At 40.8% G+C, this 20,849-nt stretch overlaps 1 protein-coding gene across 1 annotated transcript in view; it reads left to right on the top strand.

Moving 5' to 3' along the window:
* The window catches only part of PLCL1 (phospholipase C like 1 (inactive)), a 302,735-nt gene that overhangs the window by 247,950 nt on the left and 33,936 nt on the right, over positions 1-20,849 (top strand). The window contains exons 4-5 of the mRNA XM_037043687.1: positions 10,363-10,438; positions 12,891-13,000. Of these exons, the coding sequence (XP_036899582.1) occupies positions 10,363-10,438; positions 12,891-13,000 (186 nt within the window). The remainder of the gene's footprint in view (positions 1-10,362; positions 10,439-12,890; positions 13,001-20,849) is intronic.

The raw sequence follows: 20,849 nt of genomic DNA, 5'->3' as shown, positions 1-20,849 counted from the left end.
CTGTGTTGATACCGAGTAATCAAAAACCAAGGATATCTGGAGCAGAATAGAGTTCTTTACATGGCATTGTTTCAGGAGATACCTCTTCACTTCCATTCTATATCTTATTTAAAACGTATGTTTGCTATCTGCTCCTTGGTACTTGCAATTTCAAAATTGCAATCAATTCCTTTAAAAGACGCTCATCTCTTTTAAAACGCAAAACACTCCCTGTGTGTAGGAGCACATTGGGATATCAGTAATTTGTACCTTTGAATGAATTCAACAGACTCTGTCCCACCAGCAGGTTTCCAACTGGGAGAAGGAGGAGATCCCCGTGGCAGAGGGTTCCCCAAGTCTGGGTGAGGGAGAGGCTCAAGTAAATGCAGTTTTTCTTCGGAGCAGCCCTATCTACAATCTCCCTTAATACACTGCATAGGGAAGTAGCTATGTCAATGCTTAGAGGACATTTAATGCAACTGAAGCAGAGGCGACTTTCCTGATACCAAGCATATGTCACAGCCAGAGGTGGGAAGTGATGGCTTCTGAAAAGCGTGAAAGCAAACTGGGGACATTACCAATCAGTCACTCAGGCGAGTGGCACAGGCCCTGAGAGCTGACGACGGGATCAATGCCTCCTCGCCGGGCTCAGGGCACACAGCAGGGAGCAGGTGACAGCCGTAGACAGCTGGCCACAGTGCCATTCTGGTGGCTCTGGGGTTGTCAGGACCATTTTCCAGGTCTGTCCCAAGAAGTTAATTTCAAATCAGAGCACCATTTCACAGTGACTTGTCCCTTTATTGAACTGTGGTTTTGGGGAGGGGTGGGTGAGGGTCAGGTCTTTGAAAGGATGAACATCGCCTCCCCACTGTGGATTTTCACTTTCTCTTAGAAACTGCCCCACAGAGGTGGATGATAGAGCCACAGGGTCACTGGTAGGTCTTTGGAGGCTGTTATTGTAGCACCATTATGTTTTGCAAATCAAAGTGATATGATGTGAGGTTTTTGTTGTTGTTGTTGTTGATGTTGTTTTTGTTTAGGATTAATCTTGTTCTTGGGTTTGTTCGTGGAAAGTGTTGGCTAGTGTGAGAGCCAGGAAAGGAGATATTTAATTCCATAAACATTCATGGAGCTCCTCCCGTGTGTGAGCCACTGTGTCGGATGCTGTGGAAGGTACAGTGCGCCCTGTGTTCCGGTAGCTCACAGCCGGGCCTGCGAGTCTATGATGGGTGATCTGCTTGTGTGCCCCATCATTTAATACATGGTGACAATGGTGGGTGATTACACTGAAAAATACTTGGCAATTTCAGTAGAATACCATCCAAATTTGTTTGAATAGGTTTGGCTTTTTTCTCTCTTTTAAAAAAACAGTGTCCTTTTTACGCATGTAGATTGAATATTACTTTAGAAACCCATCTCTAGCCCCAGCCCTAACATGTTACTCTGGTTACATTTCTACATTTGATTGTAGGACATCAGTTGTGTGTCTCAAAAACAAACAACATAAATTTAATGGCTTTAAAATTGGGTTAATCTTTTTATTCCCTAAGATACTCATTCAGTCTTTTCTGACTGCTGCAAAAGATACCCCTGTGCCAACGGTCTTCAGTTCCTACAGATCCTTTCCAAATTCTCTCCATATTAACTCCAATAAGTTTTTTTCAAATTTATAATTCAATATCAGTGGTATCTGTTGCTTTTTTCCTCATGGCATTACTCTTATGTGTCCGTTTTTTACATTGACTTACCCAAGGTTCTCAGCAGGCTCCCTTCTTTCTCCTCCTGCTTGAATTTTTCTGTAGGCAAACTAGTAGATTTTATTTTCCCCTAATTCAACAGTCGGTATGATCATCCTTAAATCCTTTTCTGTTGGATTTTTACCTAGCTTTGCAGAGCTGTCACTCACCGATTCCTTCTGTTCGAACCCCCTCCTCCAATCAAGTGATGAATTTGCTATGCCTTTCTCGTTCTCCATCCTTTGCACTTCCATTCTCTTCTACCTACCTAGAATGGCTTCCCAGCCTTAACTTCCTCTCTATCAACGTCCAGCCCTTTGTTCTAACCTCCAGCCAAACTTACCTTGTGAAGAAAAGATTCATTTGTTGACTTTGTTCATGACAGTCGGTGTCTGCCATATATAAAGAACTTCACTAGATTCTGTGTAATGCAGACATGTATAGACAGAGACAGATATCAGCACAAATAGCCATAGTGTGAAGCATGACAGCTCTTTGACTTGAGAGAAATATAAATAAAATGAAATAGGAACATGTGTATTTGCCACTTATAAACACTTTCTCTTTTGACATTATTTTTGCATCTTTATGATTTTGATGAGTCAGTTTGACAAACGTGTTTTGGATACCCATTATTGTGCAGGGTACTGGGGGAAAGAAATGGTATGAAGCCAAATTTCTGTCTTTGAAGAAATGGGAAATCCTGATAGGAAGGCAGGGCATACCTCCCATAAAGGGAAGGAGCAGAGACACAAAGGGTCTAGCGAGTGAACCAGATGATATTTTATGTCCTGAGCCCATTGAGTCTAAGGACCTGAGTCCTATCATGGACTTTTCACAATGATTTGCAATATACCCCCTACACTCACTTTTACAGCATGTCAGCAAGATTTTATGTACAAATAATTTTTAAATGAAAACATTATCTAACATTTATATGACTTTTTATTTAGATAGCTGAATTTTTATTTTTCTAATGTTCTCACCAGTCTGGTTTTTAATGCATGGTCAAGAAGTATTTGCCTAACATGTTTGGTCCTTTTAAATGTTTTAGATTAATGTGAAGACTTTTGGGTAGTTGGTGTTTTGGATATAATGTTCAGAGGTGGGAGAGTTACAGGGAACTTCAACTGGAAAAAATGAACCCAAAGCATTTTCTGAAAGTGACTTCTATGCTCACTTATTTATCATTAACATAAAAGTTAAAAATGTGCTGTGGTAAGGGCACCAGATTTTCTGGTTAAAAAAGAAATCAAAACAACATACAGGACATGAGTCAAAAGTTATTTAATCTTTTACTAAGTCAGTTGGGGTGTGATCTGGTGAGTGGTTGATTGTGTTAGCGTGACCAGGAATCTAGCAAAAAAGAGCTAATTGCTGTCCGGAATCACTTTTGCAATGGAGTCAGTGTACTGGCAGGTGTCCCAACTAAGCCAACCGTGGTGAGTTGGGCTAAATACATTCTCTTCTGTCAGTGTTATTACCAAGATATATTGAGCCTCAGGATGGGACCAAGTTGTAGGTATGTCTGCCATAGTTTTGCTTATTGAAATTAATTGAAATTGAAATTGAAATTAGATAAGTAAAGACACTGTCCCTCCACCCCCTCTCTCATTATAAAGTTTACATGGACCTTTATATTAGTCTGCATTTCAAAAACTATGTTGGCTTATGTCATAATTGAACCTAGAAAAAGAAGAGCCTGCTGGTATGCGCCCATCCAGAGCTGGCTATTTAGAAACAAGATGTTGTGCATTTAGTGCACTGAAACATCCTTTACTCTTGTGGGTGTGGTGATGTCTTCTGAAGCATTTTCTGTGTGATGGGGCAATTGTCAGCACCTCGAAGGTTGACCCCATTCCCAGTGGGTACCAGGGTCCCAAAGACACTGGGTGTCAGAGACACATCAGGAAGCCAGTATTTCAGGCAAGGTCCTTTGTGGAGTATCATGCCTGTATCCTCAAATTTCACTTTACATTTCTGAATATTCAAGTTTTTGCAACATTTTTAGTTAAAGGCAGTATGAGGTAGTCAGATTGGCCTGAAAATTCTGGAGAAGGTTCACGAAGGTTAGTCACCTGTTAATTTTATGTATTAGCTAAATTTTAATCATGGCTGGACAAAATCAAACATTTCTAATGGCTACTCAATGTATAGCTGACAACAGCTGGGAAACAGAACTGGAGAATACAATTCCTTTTTCAGAAAGCAGCTAGTTCACTGAAGCAGTTCCTGTCACCATCTGGAGTGGAGTTGGATGTCCATTAGCCTGCTCCACTCGAGTGCTCTTGTCCTGTGCCATCCTGAATCAGGCTTGGAAATGTGACGCAGAGGAGGTCCTGGGACAGAGAATACATCACACACACCAAAGGCTGTGGACGTCCAATAAATAAGCTTGCAAATGCTCCCATCTTAGGTGTGTTGTTCTTTCACCGAAAACTAACAGCCCAGATAGGATTGAATCTGCTGAAAAACAAAAGATGCCCATCTATTAACATTTCTTTTATTGGATTTACATGTTTTTTTTTTTTTTTTTAAGATTTTATTTATTTATTTATTTTTAGAGGGGAAGGAGAGAGGGAGAGAAACATCAATGTATGGTTGCCTTTTGTGCGTCCCCTGCTGGTAGTTAGCCTGCAAGGAACCGGCCTGCAACCCAGGCATGTGCCCTGACTGGGAATCAAACCGCGATCGTCTGGTTTGTAGGCCCTCGCTCAATCCACAGAGCTACGCCAGCCAGGGCGGATTTACATGTTTTAAAGAAATTAAAAATCAAAAGAAATTATCTTCATTCTAGTTAGCAAATATATGTGTAACAGCAATCAAATGTTAAAATGTGCCAAAATTTAAGTCTTATTTTAAGCAATCTGAACAAATGAGTCACCAGAGAACCAAAACGAACACCCAGTGTTTTGATCAGAAAGAAGGTGGGGGATGGATTAATTGCATCACTCTTTTTAAGGGAAGAGAAAGAAATTGGTCTAGAGTAGATTGGTTTTTTATTGACTCACATGTTCTAATGTGATTGACTTTCCAAATCTGGTAACTCCTTCTTGAAAAAGCAGTAGGTGTAAAGATAGGGCATAAAAGGTAAGTACGTTCCTTTCTAGGTTTTGTAGGAAGAATGTTTCTTTCTTTTTTTTTTTTAAAGATTTTATTTATATATCTTAGAGGGGAAGGGAAGGAGAGAGGGAGAGTAATATCAATGTATGGTTGCCTCTCATGCGTCCACTGCTGGGAACTGGCCTGCAACCCAGGCATGTACCCTGACTGGGAATCGAACCGCGATTGTGTGGTTCGCAGGCCCGTGCTCAATCCACTGAGCTACACCAGCCAGGGCTAGAAGAATGTTTCTATTGGTTGGTGCATGCTGCAAATTAGACCTGCAGGGAGAAGCAGTCCTGGAAAAATGTATTTTCATGATGCTTTGCTTGATGAATTCTACTTCATTAAGTGTTAATCACCAGCATGCATTTACAATAGGAATTCTGTGCTTTGATATAATACCTATAATCACGGACCAACTTATCACCTTAGGTCTGCTCCACAAGGGTGCCTGGGTTCTAGACTCATCTATTTCACTAATTAGCTGTGTACATTTAGGCTGGTCAGTTTGGGGGGCAGCTTTTTTAACCTGTGAAATGAAATTATCCATGGTGTTTTTTAAATATATTAAGCTATTTTTAAAAGATTTTATTTATTTATCTTTAGAGGGAAAGGGAAGGAGAGAGGGAGAAAAATATCAATGTATGGTTGCCTCTCCTGGGTCCCCTGCTGGTAACTGGCCTGCAACCCAGGCATGTGCCCTGACTGGGAATTGAACCACAATCCTTTGGTTCACAGGCCTACGCTCAGTCCACTGAGCTATACCAGGCAGGCATGTCCATGGTGGTTTTTAGGGTGACTTCTATGTATGAAGTTCTGTGGTTCTAGGAATTTAGATGTAATTCCTAAGAAACTTGGAGTCTATGGGAGGTCTCTGAGTCAGGATGTGACGGAAGCTCATCTTTTCAGGGCCATTAAATAATCACATTAACCTGCAACAATCCCAGGCAGTTGGTTAAGTTCCCTAGTGGGAAGAGGTGGGAAGACATTTTTTTTTATGCAGGTGGACAATGTAGTCCCTCTCTGAGTAAAAGTGTTACTGTTTTCGTTTTAAATAAATGATTTTAATCTCAACTGACAACTTTACACACCCCTGTTGAGGACATCTAATGCCACCCTTTATTTGGGTAAATCCTCTATTCTTTTAGATACAAAGCCGTGTCAAGGAAATAAGATCTACTAGGAGATATTCAAGTGACAGAACCAAAGAAAAGCTCTTTGTGTTATCACAACAGGCAAAGGCAACTGGGAGCTCAGGCTGAGGCATCAGCCGTGTAAATCAGGCTCCTGCCAGATTTTACCACTTGAGTCCACCTCGCTCTGGCTGGCTAGGTGTCCTGACTACCCCACCTGGAGGTTATCTGAGGGCATGCTTCTCACCTTGGCTTGTCACCTTGTATACCACTTCTGGCAGGTTCTGTACAGACCTAGGGAGGAGGTGAAACTTAACCATTTTCCCCTTCTAAAAACTTAGATAAGTTACTTAGCTGAGAGGTTTGAAATTGTTAATACAAATGTGGTTTAGAATTATTGGTGCATTTCAGCCATCCATCTTACTTGTCTCGTCTACAACTACTATTGGAAGTTGGCTGTGGAGAATCAAATAAAATTATCTTTCTAAATACAATGAAGGAAATTATGGAGAAGACAAAATGCTCTTATGAGAAAAGTTCATATGAGCCGTGATTTTTAAGTTCTGCAAATATTAATGATGAGGTATTTTAGAGTGAAAGTTGTGACTTTTATGACTAGTGGATTTTAGGCTATCCTCTGGAGCAAGGGTGTCAAACTCATGTTCACCAGAGGCCACATCAGCCTCATGGTTGCCTTCAGAGGGCTGAATGTAATTTCACCTCCTTAACAGTTAAGGAGTAGTTACATTTATACAGTCCTAAAATTATTTCGGTCCTTTGAAGGCCACCATGAGGCTGATGTGACCCCCGAGGAACGTGAGTTGGACACCCCTGCTCTAGAGAATGTCAAAGGGGTGCTCTTCTGTGTGGGAGGCTACAGAACACTTGACTGTCTCTTTATGAAGTGATCTATTGGACAATGGGAAAAACAGACTTCTTACGGTGTGGGGTTAACAAATCTTACTTACGTGGGGGCTTTTAAAGAGAACTTGAATCATTTAATTTGTTGTATGTTTTGGTCCTGACTTTATTGTACCTCAAGGCAGTAATAAAGTTTTAAAATTTATTTTCTGATATAGAGAATTATTATATTTTCTGTAGGGATTACTCTGTTAAAAGCTTTATATTGATTTTCAGTGCTTAATCTGAAAGAGCATGTAAGATTACAGAAAAATGCAGAAGCTCAGAAAAAAAGACTAGGAACAAACAGCAAGATTAGAAGAGTTCAAAAAAGATAACTATGAGTTTGAGAAGTGATCAATAATAAAATATTTGATCGTGCATACATGCATGTATAATAGATGTACAGAAAAAATAAGTATCACAAAGTAAAATAGGAAAAAAAGTGATTATATAAGTGGATAGATGAATTTGGGGATAAAGATGAATAAGATAGGGTCCCTGCTCGACTGGAATTACTTTACTAGGGAAGCAAGGGGTGGGAGATAATAGAGGAAAACAATTAATTGTAACTTAAATAAAAAAATAATTGTAAACAGACTAAAAAAATAGAAGGTTCTGCTGGCCTGACTGGGTGGCTTAGTTGATTGGAGCATTGTTTTTTACACTGGAATGTTGTGGGTTTGATTCCTGGTCAAAACACATACCTAGGTTACGGGTTTAATCCCTGGTTGCAGTGCGTACAGGGAGGAAACTGAGTGATATTTCTCTCTCACGTGGATTTTCTCTCTCTTCCCTCCACCTTCCTCTTTCTCTAAAATTAATCAAAACATATCCTCAGGTGAGGATTGAAAAAATGGAATGTTCTGGGAATTTGGAGGTAAAAGAGGAGGGAAGGAAGAATCAGGACACCAGTGGAAAGGGGGCATTGAAGTGAGCTTTGAGGCCCGGTAGGATTTGACCACAGGAGAAGGGAATAAACTAGGGGAGAGGTAGAGGCTGTGGATGAAAAAAAGAAGGGCTCATTGGGGATGGGTTCCCGAGGGAAGCAGGAGAGAGGTGGGATCGAAAGTGTAGGTGGGAGAGTGAGCCTGGGTAAAGAGGGCACTTCCTTCTTGGGCTGTTATAGAGAGTGTGTGGAGGCAGAAAGTGCGTTCTTTTTGTCGTTGGCACTGAGAAGACACTTAGTAAAATACTGCAATGAAAACTGGTCACAAATCAATAAAAAGGTCGTGTTTTAAAAAAATTAGAGAATGGTAGCATCTATTCTCTATCTGGAACAAAACCAAAAAGGAAATGAATATAATATGACAGTCAAGATATTAACAAAGGAAATGACCAACCTTATTCTCTCTCTCTCTCTTTTTATTTTTTCATTTTTCTTCAAAAGGGTATGTTTGATTCTGGTTGAAGTGGATTAGTTATGGGCATGTCCTCATATTTTTTTCTGGCATGCTGGGCCTGGTGATTTTGGAATGCGCCATTCAGACTCAAAATACCGAATGTACGTGAAGACACGTGTTCTCACAGGGAGCGTGACCAGGCCAAACAAAAATAAGGGGGTGCTGTTTTTTTCTTGAAAGTAAGAGAGATGACAGGAAACTCGGATTTTAATTCCAGCTTGATCATTATTAGCTCTGTTTTTTGGGGGGCAAGAATTTTAACTCCTGTAAGTCTTAGTTTCCTTTTTTATAAAAAATAAAGTGTTGACCATGATAGCTTAGATTTCTTTTAGGCTTAAAATTAAATGATTCTAAAAGTACATAGAATATTACCTACTCTACTCTTGGTAAAGTCATAAAATGTGTCTTTTTAAATTAATATTTCCCTTGCTTAAATTTTATGAAAACATTTTGTCTACTACTTGAGTAATTGGAACCTCCGATAACTTCTGAAAGTATTATAAAAACTCAATTGATGTTGCATGTTGTGGGTGCTAAGCTTAGGAAAGACTTAGTATTAAGTTAGATTGCCTTAGTATTAAATCTTTCTCTGCCTGTTAATTCCATTCACTCGGAAACTATAGTGACCCAGGCTACTATTAACCAATTGATAACTTGTTATTCACAAGCATTCCACTTCTTTTGGTGAATTGAAAGGGTTAACTAATACAGTCCAAAAGTTTGACTCAGTGAGACCTTCTTGAGCGCCTGGTATTATGGTTTTGATAGTCAATTTAGCCCTTCAAATATATACTAATTACTGTGGGAAGAAAATATGAGTAAATGAATTTTGTTTGGTTGGATTGATTATCATATTTTATTCGTTTGAGTAGACTTCCTTGTTAGACTATGAGCTCCACGGAGACAGAGATGTGTCTGTTTTTGCTCATCTATGACTCCTATCCCTTTACTTTCCACAGTCCTCACAAATAATGGCTGCTGAATAGACACTTATTAAATGAACAGATGATAGGATTTTACTCCTATGGAGTTTTTATATACTAAAGGTGTGTGACTCAGTTGTTTTTTTCCATTTGACAATTTGTAATCATAAACCACTTTACATGTGGAAGTGATTACACAAGACTATAGTCTGTTCAACAGCATCTGACATGAAAATGTCCTATTGAAGATCTTTTATGCCCACTTTGAATTCTGCCTTGAACTAACTCCCTTCAAAACATTGAGCCAGACGGATAAACATAGAATAGCCAGATGAAGCTAGACAACATTTATTGAGAATTGAATAAATTCAGAAAGTGTTAATTTGCCTATTGGTTGCTTTTCTTGAAACATGTCTTCTAAAGGGCCCCCATCCTTGTCTTTCTGATCATAATTTCTTTACCTATGTTTATCTTTCCTTTTCTTCACATACAGATTTTTCTCATCTTCGTGTCTCTAACACTAGCCTTATTTCCCTTCCTTCACTCAGTATATTAATAACCTCTTGGACATATTTGTTTCCTGCGCAAATGTGGAGGACAGGGACAGCCATCTTAGTGTTGGGTCCTATACGCTCTACTGAGTTGGTTGCTCTGAGATCTGACCCAGTCCTCATTATTGCCAATGGAGCTGGAATTCTTCCAGGGGGAGGACCAGACTCTGCCATCTTTGGGCCCCCCAAATCCAAGCTGCCAACTTCATTCATCTGCCCAGTAGTCCTTCAGCTCATCAGATTCCCTATTCTGATCTCATTGCTGTTATTCCAATGCCACTTGCCTTGATGTTACTGTTGTAACTTTTGGGATGAGGGAGTGGAATAAGAGGCATTCACAAATGTTATCTGGGGCCTAAACAATGTGTATGCATTTATTTAGCAGTTATTTGTTTGACACCTATTGTGTGAGGAGCATGTTAGGTGACTAGAGCAATCATGAGGTAGGTGACTCTGGCTGCACTGTTAGAGGGGGTGGAGCAGAGGTCATCCTTCCCTCTCCCATTTCTTGCGGTTGAGGCCCTGGCTCCCCATTACTGACCATACCACGTAGGTCTCTCTGTATGCACTCTCTCCAATGAACCAGGCTAAGGATTTCTGACAGCCACATTTTGGTGTTTCTTTTGTGACAGATGATTCAGGAGAGCCGGTTTCTCATAGAAATGGCGGACACAGTCCAGGAAAAGATTGTGCAGTGCCAGAAAGCAGGTATGCTCCTCCCACCCTCACTCATAATTGACGGCTTAAAAAAAATTGTGTTCTTACTCTTAAAATTCAAATATTTGATGGCATAATTTATACTTTGAGTTCACCTACTATATTTTGCTGTGTATAATGCTCAATTTTTTTACCTAAATTTTTGAGGGAAAAAATAAGGATGCTCATGATCCATGAGTAGTACTAAATTATATACATGGGTAGAACTGTATAAGTGTTTTAAATTCTTTTATTTGTGCTAATGTGTTAAAAGTGTCACTCTAGAAAGCAATAACAATATCTTGTTATTGTTGAAAAATAAATGCTAAAATTTCTCTACAATACAAAAAACAAGTATCTAAGTATAAACAAATACATAAATAAATAAATGAATATATAAATACACAATTGAATTAAAATGCAAGATTTTTCCCCTGAAAGTTCGGGTGTATTATGCATGGGAGTGCATTATACACAGCAAAATGCAGTCAGTCTTTGTTCAGTGCAGAGTGTATAAATGGGGGCTGATGTCTGAAGAGGTGAGGTTCCTGAATCTGCTTTTGTGGTTTGGGAGCCCATCCAGGCCTTTTACTACTGGTGCAGGAGCGCTGGTTCCACATTGCCTCCTAAGAACCACTACATTTTTACAATTCGAATCATAATCTTTCTTATCTTCTAGGCTTTTGCCTCATTTGTTTGTCCTAATTTTAGAATGTCCTTCTTTTGAGGATGGGATGGGTTATATATGGGTTACATATCTGTGAGGGCACAGCTGTATTTATGTTTATCTTCATCCAAACCCTGCACTTTTAATTTTTTTGGATTCATGTCTCCTTGATCCACACACATGGTAATGGTTATGATGAAGATGATGACAGGAATGGCAATGGTTTGATATATAAGCACATACACATACACTAAGCACATACACTGTGTAAGTTCTCATAACAACTCTGCAAGGTAATCATCATTGTATCCAATCTGCAGATGAGGCATCAGAGATTCTCCAAGACTGAGTGACTTACTAAAGATCTCTAATTAAAATGTGGTCGAGCTTATCTTTGAAGCCAGACCAAACTTTAAACACGGCACTTTTCCATGACTGACAAGCCGGCTTCCCTGTTTTGGTTGATGGAAGCACAAAAATAGTAACACCAAGTAGTTATATAATGTTCCTCTGTGCCAGGCACTACTTTGAGAGCTTAGTATGTATAGACTTATTTAGTCTTCACCACAGTCCCTTGAGGCAAACACTCCTGTCATCACCATTTTGCCAATGAGGAAACAGATTCGTGGAGTTCCAGAAACCTGCTCATGCTCACATACCTGGCGAGTGGTGGAGCCAATCAATGTTAGTCCAGGCTCCAGTCATGCTCTTACCAGGTGCGGTGTTTGAGATGTTAGCACCAGGAAAGCTAATCCGGTTTTAGGCTGCATTAATAGAAGCAGAGTAGCTGGAACAAGTAGGGTGGTGGTAAACCCCGCCCTCATGTGGGCGCCTCAAGCCCGCTCTGATAGGTGTTCCTGGTCTCTGCAAGCTTCCCTCCGGGAAGTTATGTAATGCAGTGGCCCTGCCTGGATGTCATCCTTAAACAAAAAACATTGTTCGTAAGATGAAACATATTAGAATGTTTAATCTGGAAAAGAGAAGACTCTAGTGGGCTTTAATATCTTTCTTAAAATGTTGAAAGGGCTTCTCTGTGGAAATGAGATTAGACCTTGTTGGTCTGAGTCTAGTGAGCACCAAGGAGTGAACTGATTGATATTCCAGGGAAGAGAGACTTTGGCTTCATATCGGTCATAGCTCTTCCAGGATGAACTGAGATATCCAGAGGAAATGATGATGCCTGTCCTTGAAGTTCTAAGACATAGGCTGAAGAAACAGATTGTGGTGAGGTGACGTTTTTTATAGTATTCAAACTTGAGAGAACAGTTTAGCTAATAATCACTTTAAGGTCATCCCCAAATCTGAAACATTTGGGTGTTTCTAGGAATGCTATTTTAAAAAAACTTTTTATTTTTCCTCAACATTTATTAATTACCAGTGTCATCGATGTGGGCTGAGGGCCTTCTGTCAAGCCATATGGATGGTTCACAGGAGAAGGGAGATATTTGCATCCATCACATATGGTTGCCATTCACACGTTATACCACTTCATATACAAACCAGGAAGACAGACACGATGGATGTAACTTATGGAAGGAATGTGCTTCCTACCTTCTCATGTCTTTGTCTGTGGCTCCTGGTTGTTTAAAATGTACTTTAGTTTAATGTGGTGACTAGTCTCCCCCGAGGACAGCCATTCAGTGGGGATGAGCAGACTGGGGAGAACAATCTAACCTAGGGATTTAGAAATTATAAGAGGACAGGGATGGGAAATTATATTTTTGCTTAGAATATGTTCAAAAATGCTTATTTCTCTTCAATTTACGCTAAGAATTCTAACACGTTCTCTTTTCAAAGGGATGGAGTTCCATGAGGAACTTCATAATCTGGGGACAAAGGAAGGCTTGAAAGGAAGAAAACTCAACAAGGCAATTGAAAGCTTTGCCTGGAACATCACAGTGTTGAAGGTGAGTGAAGTGCCAGGGTGCCCCTTTCCCTTTGGTTTTTTTTTTTTTCTCTTCATCTCTTTAGCATGTAGAGAAGTATCAATGGTTAAGTATGCTGATTTGCATTTTTAAGTAACATGCGACCTAATCACCAGGTTCATGCGCTAAGTGATGGGGAGGTGCACACCGGGATTGACATGCTTTTTGCCCTAGTAGTACAATGAGGTTTGTGGGCATGTGAGGTTTGCGGTGCAGTCAGAGGCAGCGCAACCTAATTCTGGTGCCTGGTGTCTGCACGTGTGTGTTCTTACTCACACGAGCACTTCTGCTCAAGTCAGTGTAGCTGTTCTTGTGTGTGAGGAGAACAAGGCCAAATGTCCCAGGAGAAGAATCCACCACGAGTGATGTGGAAGAGCTTTAAATGGTCAAATACCTGGAGCCATTTAGGATTATTTTATTTTGAGGACAGACTTCATAAATACACTTATTTTTGCAAATAGCCGTGGAAGTAATTTTCTTGAGATTATGATTTGCTCTGCTGAATATTAATTTCAGGATTTTAAGTAAAGATGCCACTTTTCATATTTTCTTACACGAAAGGAGACATGTTTTGAGCAGTTGGAATAATTTGCTTTTGACAGTACGAGAGGAGAAAAACAGCCACAAACAAAATTAGTTATTGCTGACATTTAAAGAACACATTCTGTGTGCCAGGTGCTGTTTCGTAAGGCTCACACCAATGAACATTTTAGCACTCGCAACAACCGTATACTGTTATTATTCTCATTTTACAGGTAAGAGCACTGAGGCATTGAAAACTTATGTACACTACCCAAGGTCACTCAGATAGTTAGTGGTGCAGCTGGAGGTTGAACCCAGGTGGTCTGCTCCAGAGTCCGTGTCTTTAACCTGCTCTGCAGAGGGATGCTGTACACACACGTGTATGTGAAAATGCTGGGGGATCTGTAAGCCATATTACAAATGTATATTAAACATGCAATTCACAGATATCTGTTAAGCCCTGCTATGTGCTGCGCTCTGTGCTGGGCATCGGGGATCCATGGAGTAGGAAAGACATGCAGACCCTGACCTTATGAATTAACAGTCTGGGGGCCAGGGCTGGGGTTGGGGGGGATAAGCATCATTTGCTTCGTGGGGAGGGCAGAGCTACCACAGCACTGTAAAGAGAAGCTCATTATAACACTAGAGTGCAACGAGAGACTGTGAACCCAATACAAACGCTTCCCATTCTGCACATATTTATGCAAGATTATTAATGCACTGATCCCTGAGGAAGGTGCTGGGATCCAAAGAGCCAAAGAGTAATGCCTGGGCCTCCAGGACTAGCCTACAAGGGCTGACAGACCTATAACTAATAGTGACCACTGATTATTCAGCACTTGATGTGTGACAAGCATGCTTGGCTGAGCAGTTTATATACATTTCCCCTTGGCTCTTTGAAGCAAATGTGTGACCTTGAAACAACTCCTGTTGTTTCTGATAACTGATCTCTCCCATCTCACAGAAGAGGGAATTGAGGCCTGGGGGTGTTTAAGTGTCTTGCCTTCAGCTAGTGAATGGCAGAGCTGAGATTTTAACTCAGGCCCGTGGTTCTAACCATTACCCTGTCCTTGTCCTATAAAACATAATCTGCATGGCTGAATCCAGGAGCCTAGAGTGTGGGTGGGGGCACAGGGTCTGTGTGCAAATCGTCTGGTGAGGCTTTAGCCAAGTTACGTAATTTCTCTGAGGGTGATAATGATATCTACCCCCAAGGTTTAGTGAGAATTAAATGGGATGATGCATGCAAAAGATCTAAGTCACAGTTTGGTGGGCTTGTTAGTCGGGTTTCCCTTCTGCACACACTAGACACATCATCTCCTTGGGCTTTGAAATTTTAGCTGACAGACAAGGAGCCTGGGCTCTGTGGAGCCCCTTTACTTCCGGGGTATCTCTGAGAAGATGCTATTCTGTCTAAAACTCTTCCTTTATTTCTGTATCTTAGTTCCTTCTTTTCTGCAGCCTTCCTGTTGATGTTTCAGAGCTCCTAAAAGTCTTCCAATGAATTCCCCTTCTCTTAAGTTTATGCGAGTTCATTTGCATTGGTTACAACTGGGTGAATTAGTAATAACCACACTGCTAAGATGTAATCACAGAGTTGGTAGGACATGGCAGGGGCCACCAATAAAATTCTGCATTGCCTATTGAGGTTTCCTTACACACTCATTTACACAAGTGCTCCCCATGATCTAGGGGGAGGCAGTAGAGACTGACCGATGTTGGCTGAGTATGTGGGTATGGACAGCTAAAAATATTTCATTCCTAATAATTCCCAACAAAAAGGCAGGAGTTGACAGAAATGAGAAATACGCCTTCAGGTAAATGGTGGGCTGGCAGCATGGGGTACAGGAAAGGGACACTGCCTTTAAAGTAAATTGAGCTGATACTACAAAATAAATTCCTTAGTTTTGTGTTTTCTAAAACCTAGTATTATGCTACTCTGATATTAATAAATGGCAGGAAAGCTGGAAAAACATTTATAGAAACAAAGATGAATAGCTCTGTAATATAATGACTATGAATTGCGATTACTGTGTCCAAATTTTCTAAGCCAGAGGTCAGGACTTAGAGCCCAGCAAGGAGGCGGAAAGCAAGGAGGTCCTGGAGCTACCATACGTGTGTTTTTCTTTAATTCATAGTTCAGCGCCACACATGGGCCCAGTGTAAGGGCTTGTTTAGCAGGTCTCTCGCATGTCCCCACACTTCTGCCACATGCCAATATCCAACTACACCTGTCCTGTTCCTCTCCCTTTCTTCCCCTTTCTCTGCTGAGCACGACATCCAACTTCTTAGGCAGCCACCATGTTCATTTGAGCCGAATGATGCTGCGTGTCTCGCAACTCAGTCTTCAGTATCTTTCCCAGATAATCCCTGGACCCGGATAGCCCCATTTGCCCCTCACCCTCACACACGCACAGTTTCTCTCATCGTCTCTTCTCCATCACAGCCTTCAGAAATAACTTTTGTTTGGTTATTCACACAATAGTAAAATCTTACAGTGGAATTTTTCCCGTTCTTTGAGTCTTCCAGAAAAAGATACGGCAACTTCACTATAGTCAACCTGTTGTAGTCAGTTGTCATTAATGGTAGAAGTGTTTCACTCATGAGAATTCTAAGATCTCTTGGAAAAGAGATATGAACTTATAATGTATCTCTGATAAAACCCAGTGCGCTATGAAGTGGAATTAACTTAAAGTCTTAGATGACTCCATCCACAATGTTTCCATTCTTTAAGAATGGAAACAACTTTATTGTGGTGTGGCCCCACCTACAAAACCGAAATGCAAAAGAACCTGAAGAGGAGCATTTCCGGGAGCTTTCCTAACATGTATTTTTCTGACTTGACCTGTTGACTGTTTTAAGGAAATAAATCCAGTTATCTTTATATTTGTAAAAGTTTGATAGAAATTACTTTTAGCAGGCTCTAGGTGTCAAGTGGAGATATATAGGTAAAATAATATTGAAGAAAGTTTATAATTTAATGCATTTCAGTGTGTGCCAGAAAAACCTGAGTCTCTTTTATAGATTCATGTTCAGTCAATATGCCTAACCTTTTCCCACCTAACTTCTTAGCTTTTTATCACTGCTTAAGCCTTTGCTCCTTCTGCTTTCATCTTGACAATGCTTTCATTTCCTTGGGAAGAGCAGAGGCTGATGCATCTGACTTCTCCTCTTTGGGCACTTGTGTTTCTAAGTCAGGTCGATTCTCTCATTCAGTCCCAAATTTCAGGCACTCACAGCTCTAGGGAGTTTTACTACCTCTGGGAAATTACATGATGTCAGTGTAGTATTATCTTTCTCATAGAGCTTGCAAACCCTTTTGAAGTCTCTGCTCTTTGTTGAGAGACAAGAGAAGGGAAACAAGGTGATGGGCTAATGGGAGAATAAATATTAGAGGAGGCATCCTTCTCTGAAAGAGTGAATGTCAGCAGGAGTAGTTACCCTTTGCTGAATGACCATAGATATTCTAAATCATTCTGTGAGATCCTGTGTAGGTGGGTGGGGGGCAGCCAGCCAGCCTATGGCAGCTTTAGTGACCAAGCCCCCGGGGCTGCTCTGGCATTTTATAAAGACGGGGCTTGTCCAGTGTCCTCTATGTTGTCCATTCAAAACTCCAGTGGTGTTTCTGGCAGCTGCTGGCTATTGTTGCAGGAGAAACTGGAGAAAGGCTTGGTTTTCTCCTGAGCCAGATCATTTAGAAAAGAGTAGCTAGTTATGACAATGTCTAGAAACAGGTCTTTAGTGACAACAGTGCATTAATCATAAACTATTCTTTATATTGATATTGCTATCAATTATTGGAAAACATGAAGCAAAGTGGTCAAGACTACAGACTCTGGAGCCAGATAGGTCCTAGCTGGGTGGCCTTGGGAAAATTTCCTTTTGTCTCTGTGCTTCTGAGTCAGTTGGGCTGTGATAGGTTGTGCTGTGATTACAAAAACTTGAAAATCTCAGTGACTTAAAATGATGGGTTATTTCTAGCTCCCAAAGCATGTCTGTCACAGGTCAGCAAGGGGTGCTTAGGAACTCAAGCTAACGGGGGCTCTACCTTGACAAATGCTATAGTCCTTCAGGTAGGGAAGCCCAAATTGGTTTTAAACCCTTCTGCCAAGTAGTGTCACACGCCCCTTCTATTCACATTTGATTGGCCAAATCAAGACCAATGGTCAAATCTGACTTCAGTTTAGTGGTGCAAGGGGGCCCTTCCTCAAGAAAGGGAAGCAGATACTGGTGAATGCAATCCACCAGCGGCAGATTCCTCAACTCTCCCTGCCTCACAGGGTTATAGAGAGAAGACTAAAAGGGTTAATAAATTAGTGACTAAAGGAATTATAAAGCAATGTCTGGCATATAAAATACAATTGTAAGTGCATATTATTTTTGTTATTAATAAAAAAGCCTTTAGTACTTACTATGAGTAGTTAGGTGACTTTCATACATCTTAAATAATTTTAAGAGCAATGCTGTAAAGATACAATTATTATACCCATTTTACAGTCAGGAGAACTGAGGTTTGGAAGGTTAACCCTCCCATTGGCACACAGGTAGTGAGTGATGGAGCGAGAGTTTAACTCAAAAACCCATGCTGCCAGCCCACTATGTTATATTGTCAGAATATTTATAGCAACATAATAATGATAGTGTGGGAAGCGGAAAAGACCCCCTTTCCCTCCTCTGGTTCTTTTGGCTGGAGAAATAATCTAATCAACGGAATGACAAGAGAAAATCTAATTTAATCTCATGCACATGGGAACCTGCACACATGAGAGGTTCAGAGAGAAAGAGGGATCTAGGATTATAAAACATTCTGATCTAAAGATGAGGCAGTGTATCTTGGGCCTTCAAAGGGTCATTGCTTTGATAAGAACAGAAGTTTAGCAGATAGAAGTTGACTGTGCCCTGTTAATGGGTCAAAAGAGGTTATCTCTGATAACCTCTTATTATGGGCAAGTTCCTACAACTCGAGTTCCTCTAGGTGGTTGAAGGGAGGGGGCAGAAATTTCTCTTGAGCCTGAAGCTAAAATTGCCTTTAACTCAAGATGATCTGCATAATACTGAAGCACATCTGGGGGGGCTAGTTCTGAACCCTCACAGGAGCTTGTATTAACTGAGTGCTTTCTATGTATCAAGTATTATACTAAGTGCTTTATAGTTGTTTTCTTACTTAATCCAAAGAAAGGAGGGTCTTGTGTAGCTAACGAGCATTCCAATCACTTTGGCTGTGTTTTCTTATAGTGCAGAAAGGTACATTGAGAGAGTACAGCTTGAGATCACCAATTCTTATTCACCAAGCAGCTCTCTTCTCTACTCAGCTTCCCAAGGGCAATTTTTAGTGGAGAGAGTGGGTTGATTGAGTGACGTAACTAGTCTCATGTCTGGCAGTTACATTTACTTTATAAATGAGTCAGTTAACTTCCTTTTTGATCAGTCTGTCTCCTATGAACTTGGTTAGCATGAATCAGCTCCTCCAGGCCTGATCATCCCTGAGCAAACGGAGGCGATTGAGCCCCTAGAAAGATGCCACTGAGATTTGAAAGCAAACAAAGCTACACCAAAAATACCGAAGCAGAGGGCCAGACCCTGGACCTACCCTGAGAACCTAGACAACTTCCTCCTGTTTCTCTTGGACAGCTTAACTTCAGTCGAGACGTTGCCAGCTTCTACAGGTACAGGAGACACAGGAAGTTTAAGAGTCCTGCCTCCAGCAAAAACTTTGCAAAGACCAAACTCCGTTTCCTGTTCCTTCCTCAGCCCCACTGCCCCACAGCCCCACAGCCTCAGTTCTGCCCAGACCCCCAGTCTGTCTTCAATCACCTTCCCTGGTACAGCAGAAGCCCTAGGCCCTTCTTCCTTTGAATAACGAACTTAAGATGATTAGAAATAAGAGGTGCAGTCCCTGTCGATAAATGTCCTCAGGCTTCACTGAGAAGAAAGGAGACTCATGAGAGGCAAAGTTGAACATTTAAGTCACGAACCTGGAGAAGCCAGTGTTCAAAGAACTTAAACAAAGCTTTTAATTCTGGTCTGAGGGAAATACTTTCAAAGAATAGATAGAAAATAACAAACTTTAGGGCTGTAAACTAGTCCCACCCCCCCTTTTCTTCTTCTTCTTTTTTTTTTTTAGTTATCTAAGGGTTTAGACCTACAGGACTTGGACAAAGAGTCTAGAAACCTTCAACTAACTAATGCAATTTTTGATANCTCCTTCTCCTTCTCCTTCTCCTTCTCCTTCTCCTTCTCCTTCTCCTTCTCCTTCTCCTTCTCCTTCTCCTTCTTCTTCTTCTTCTTCTTCTTCTTCTTCTTCTTCTTCTTCTTCTTCTTCTTCTTCTTCTTCTTCTGTTATCTAAGGGTTTAGACCTACAGGACTTGGACAAAGAGTCTAGAAACCTTCAACTAACTAATGCAATTTTTGATAATTATCTTCTCTTCTCTGGGGCTAGATTTAGCCCCACCTAAAAATGACCTCACCTAAACATGAGATCAGAATTTATGTTGCTAGAGTCTTTAGAGCTCTTTTTATTTTTTGATAATTAAAATTGTATTTAAAGTTACAGAATACTTAAAAATAAACAATATGATTTCTTTGACTTTTTTATTGTAACATAGATAAATGTTTCAATTACACTTAAAAACTTCCAAGTTTTACCCCAAAGTGCGCTATGCAGGTGCTTTGGCAAGCGTGGCTCCCTGCAGATGGCCGGGGTAGGAGGAAGGCTGCGGACTTCCCTGCAGACAGGAGCTTCTTCCTACTGCGACTGATGATGTTTGTTTTCTTCTGTGGCTCTCAGTTGCCCTGCTACGTGTTTTGTCCTGGATGGGATCCGACGTTCGTGCGTGCGTGTGGTTATAGCCAGTTCTACGGCTTCGGGCCTTTTTCTTCAGTCCGTGCTTGGACTTGGTCGTGGGCACGGTGACTTCTTCTTGGTGGGTGTGGCCACCCACTTCAGTTTTCACTGGCTTCTTCTGTCCGACTGTGGAATGGGCAGATGAAGTTGATCTCTACATTTAATGCTTATGTTTTTTACCCCAATCTTTTTCTATGGCTTAACTGTATTATATCACTCAAATACATCGGTCCTTTTGCCACTAAACTCAGCAATAGTGTAAACCTCTCTACCATATCTTCTATGTCTTGCTCCCCCGCTTTTGATTTTTTAACCCATGACACCATGACACCCTAGTTCTACTCCGTTTCTGTTTTTCCCTGCACAGCCTCCCCCGGCAGTCCCTCCCACTGCTCTCTTCTTTCTTCCCGACTGTTCTTTCCAAATTAATGATCTATACTAGGCATCTTGTTGCGATCTCTTTT

The sequence above is a fragment of the Sturnira hondurensis genome, unplaced genomic scaffold, assembly GCF_014824575.4.
Source record: "Sturnira hondurensis isolate 20B ecotype Veracruz unplaced genomic scaffold, ASM1482457v3 Scaffold0004136, whole genome shotgun sequence".
Taxonomy (NCBI): Eukaryota; Metazoa; Chordata; class Mammalia; order Chiroptera; family Phyllostomidae; genus Sturnira; species Sturnira hondurensis.
This window is presented reverse-complemented; position numbering and strand designations above follow the sequence as displayed.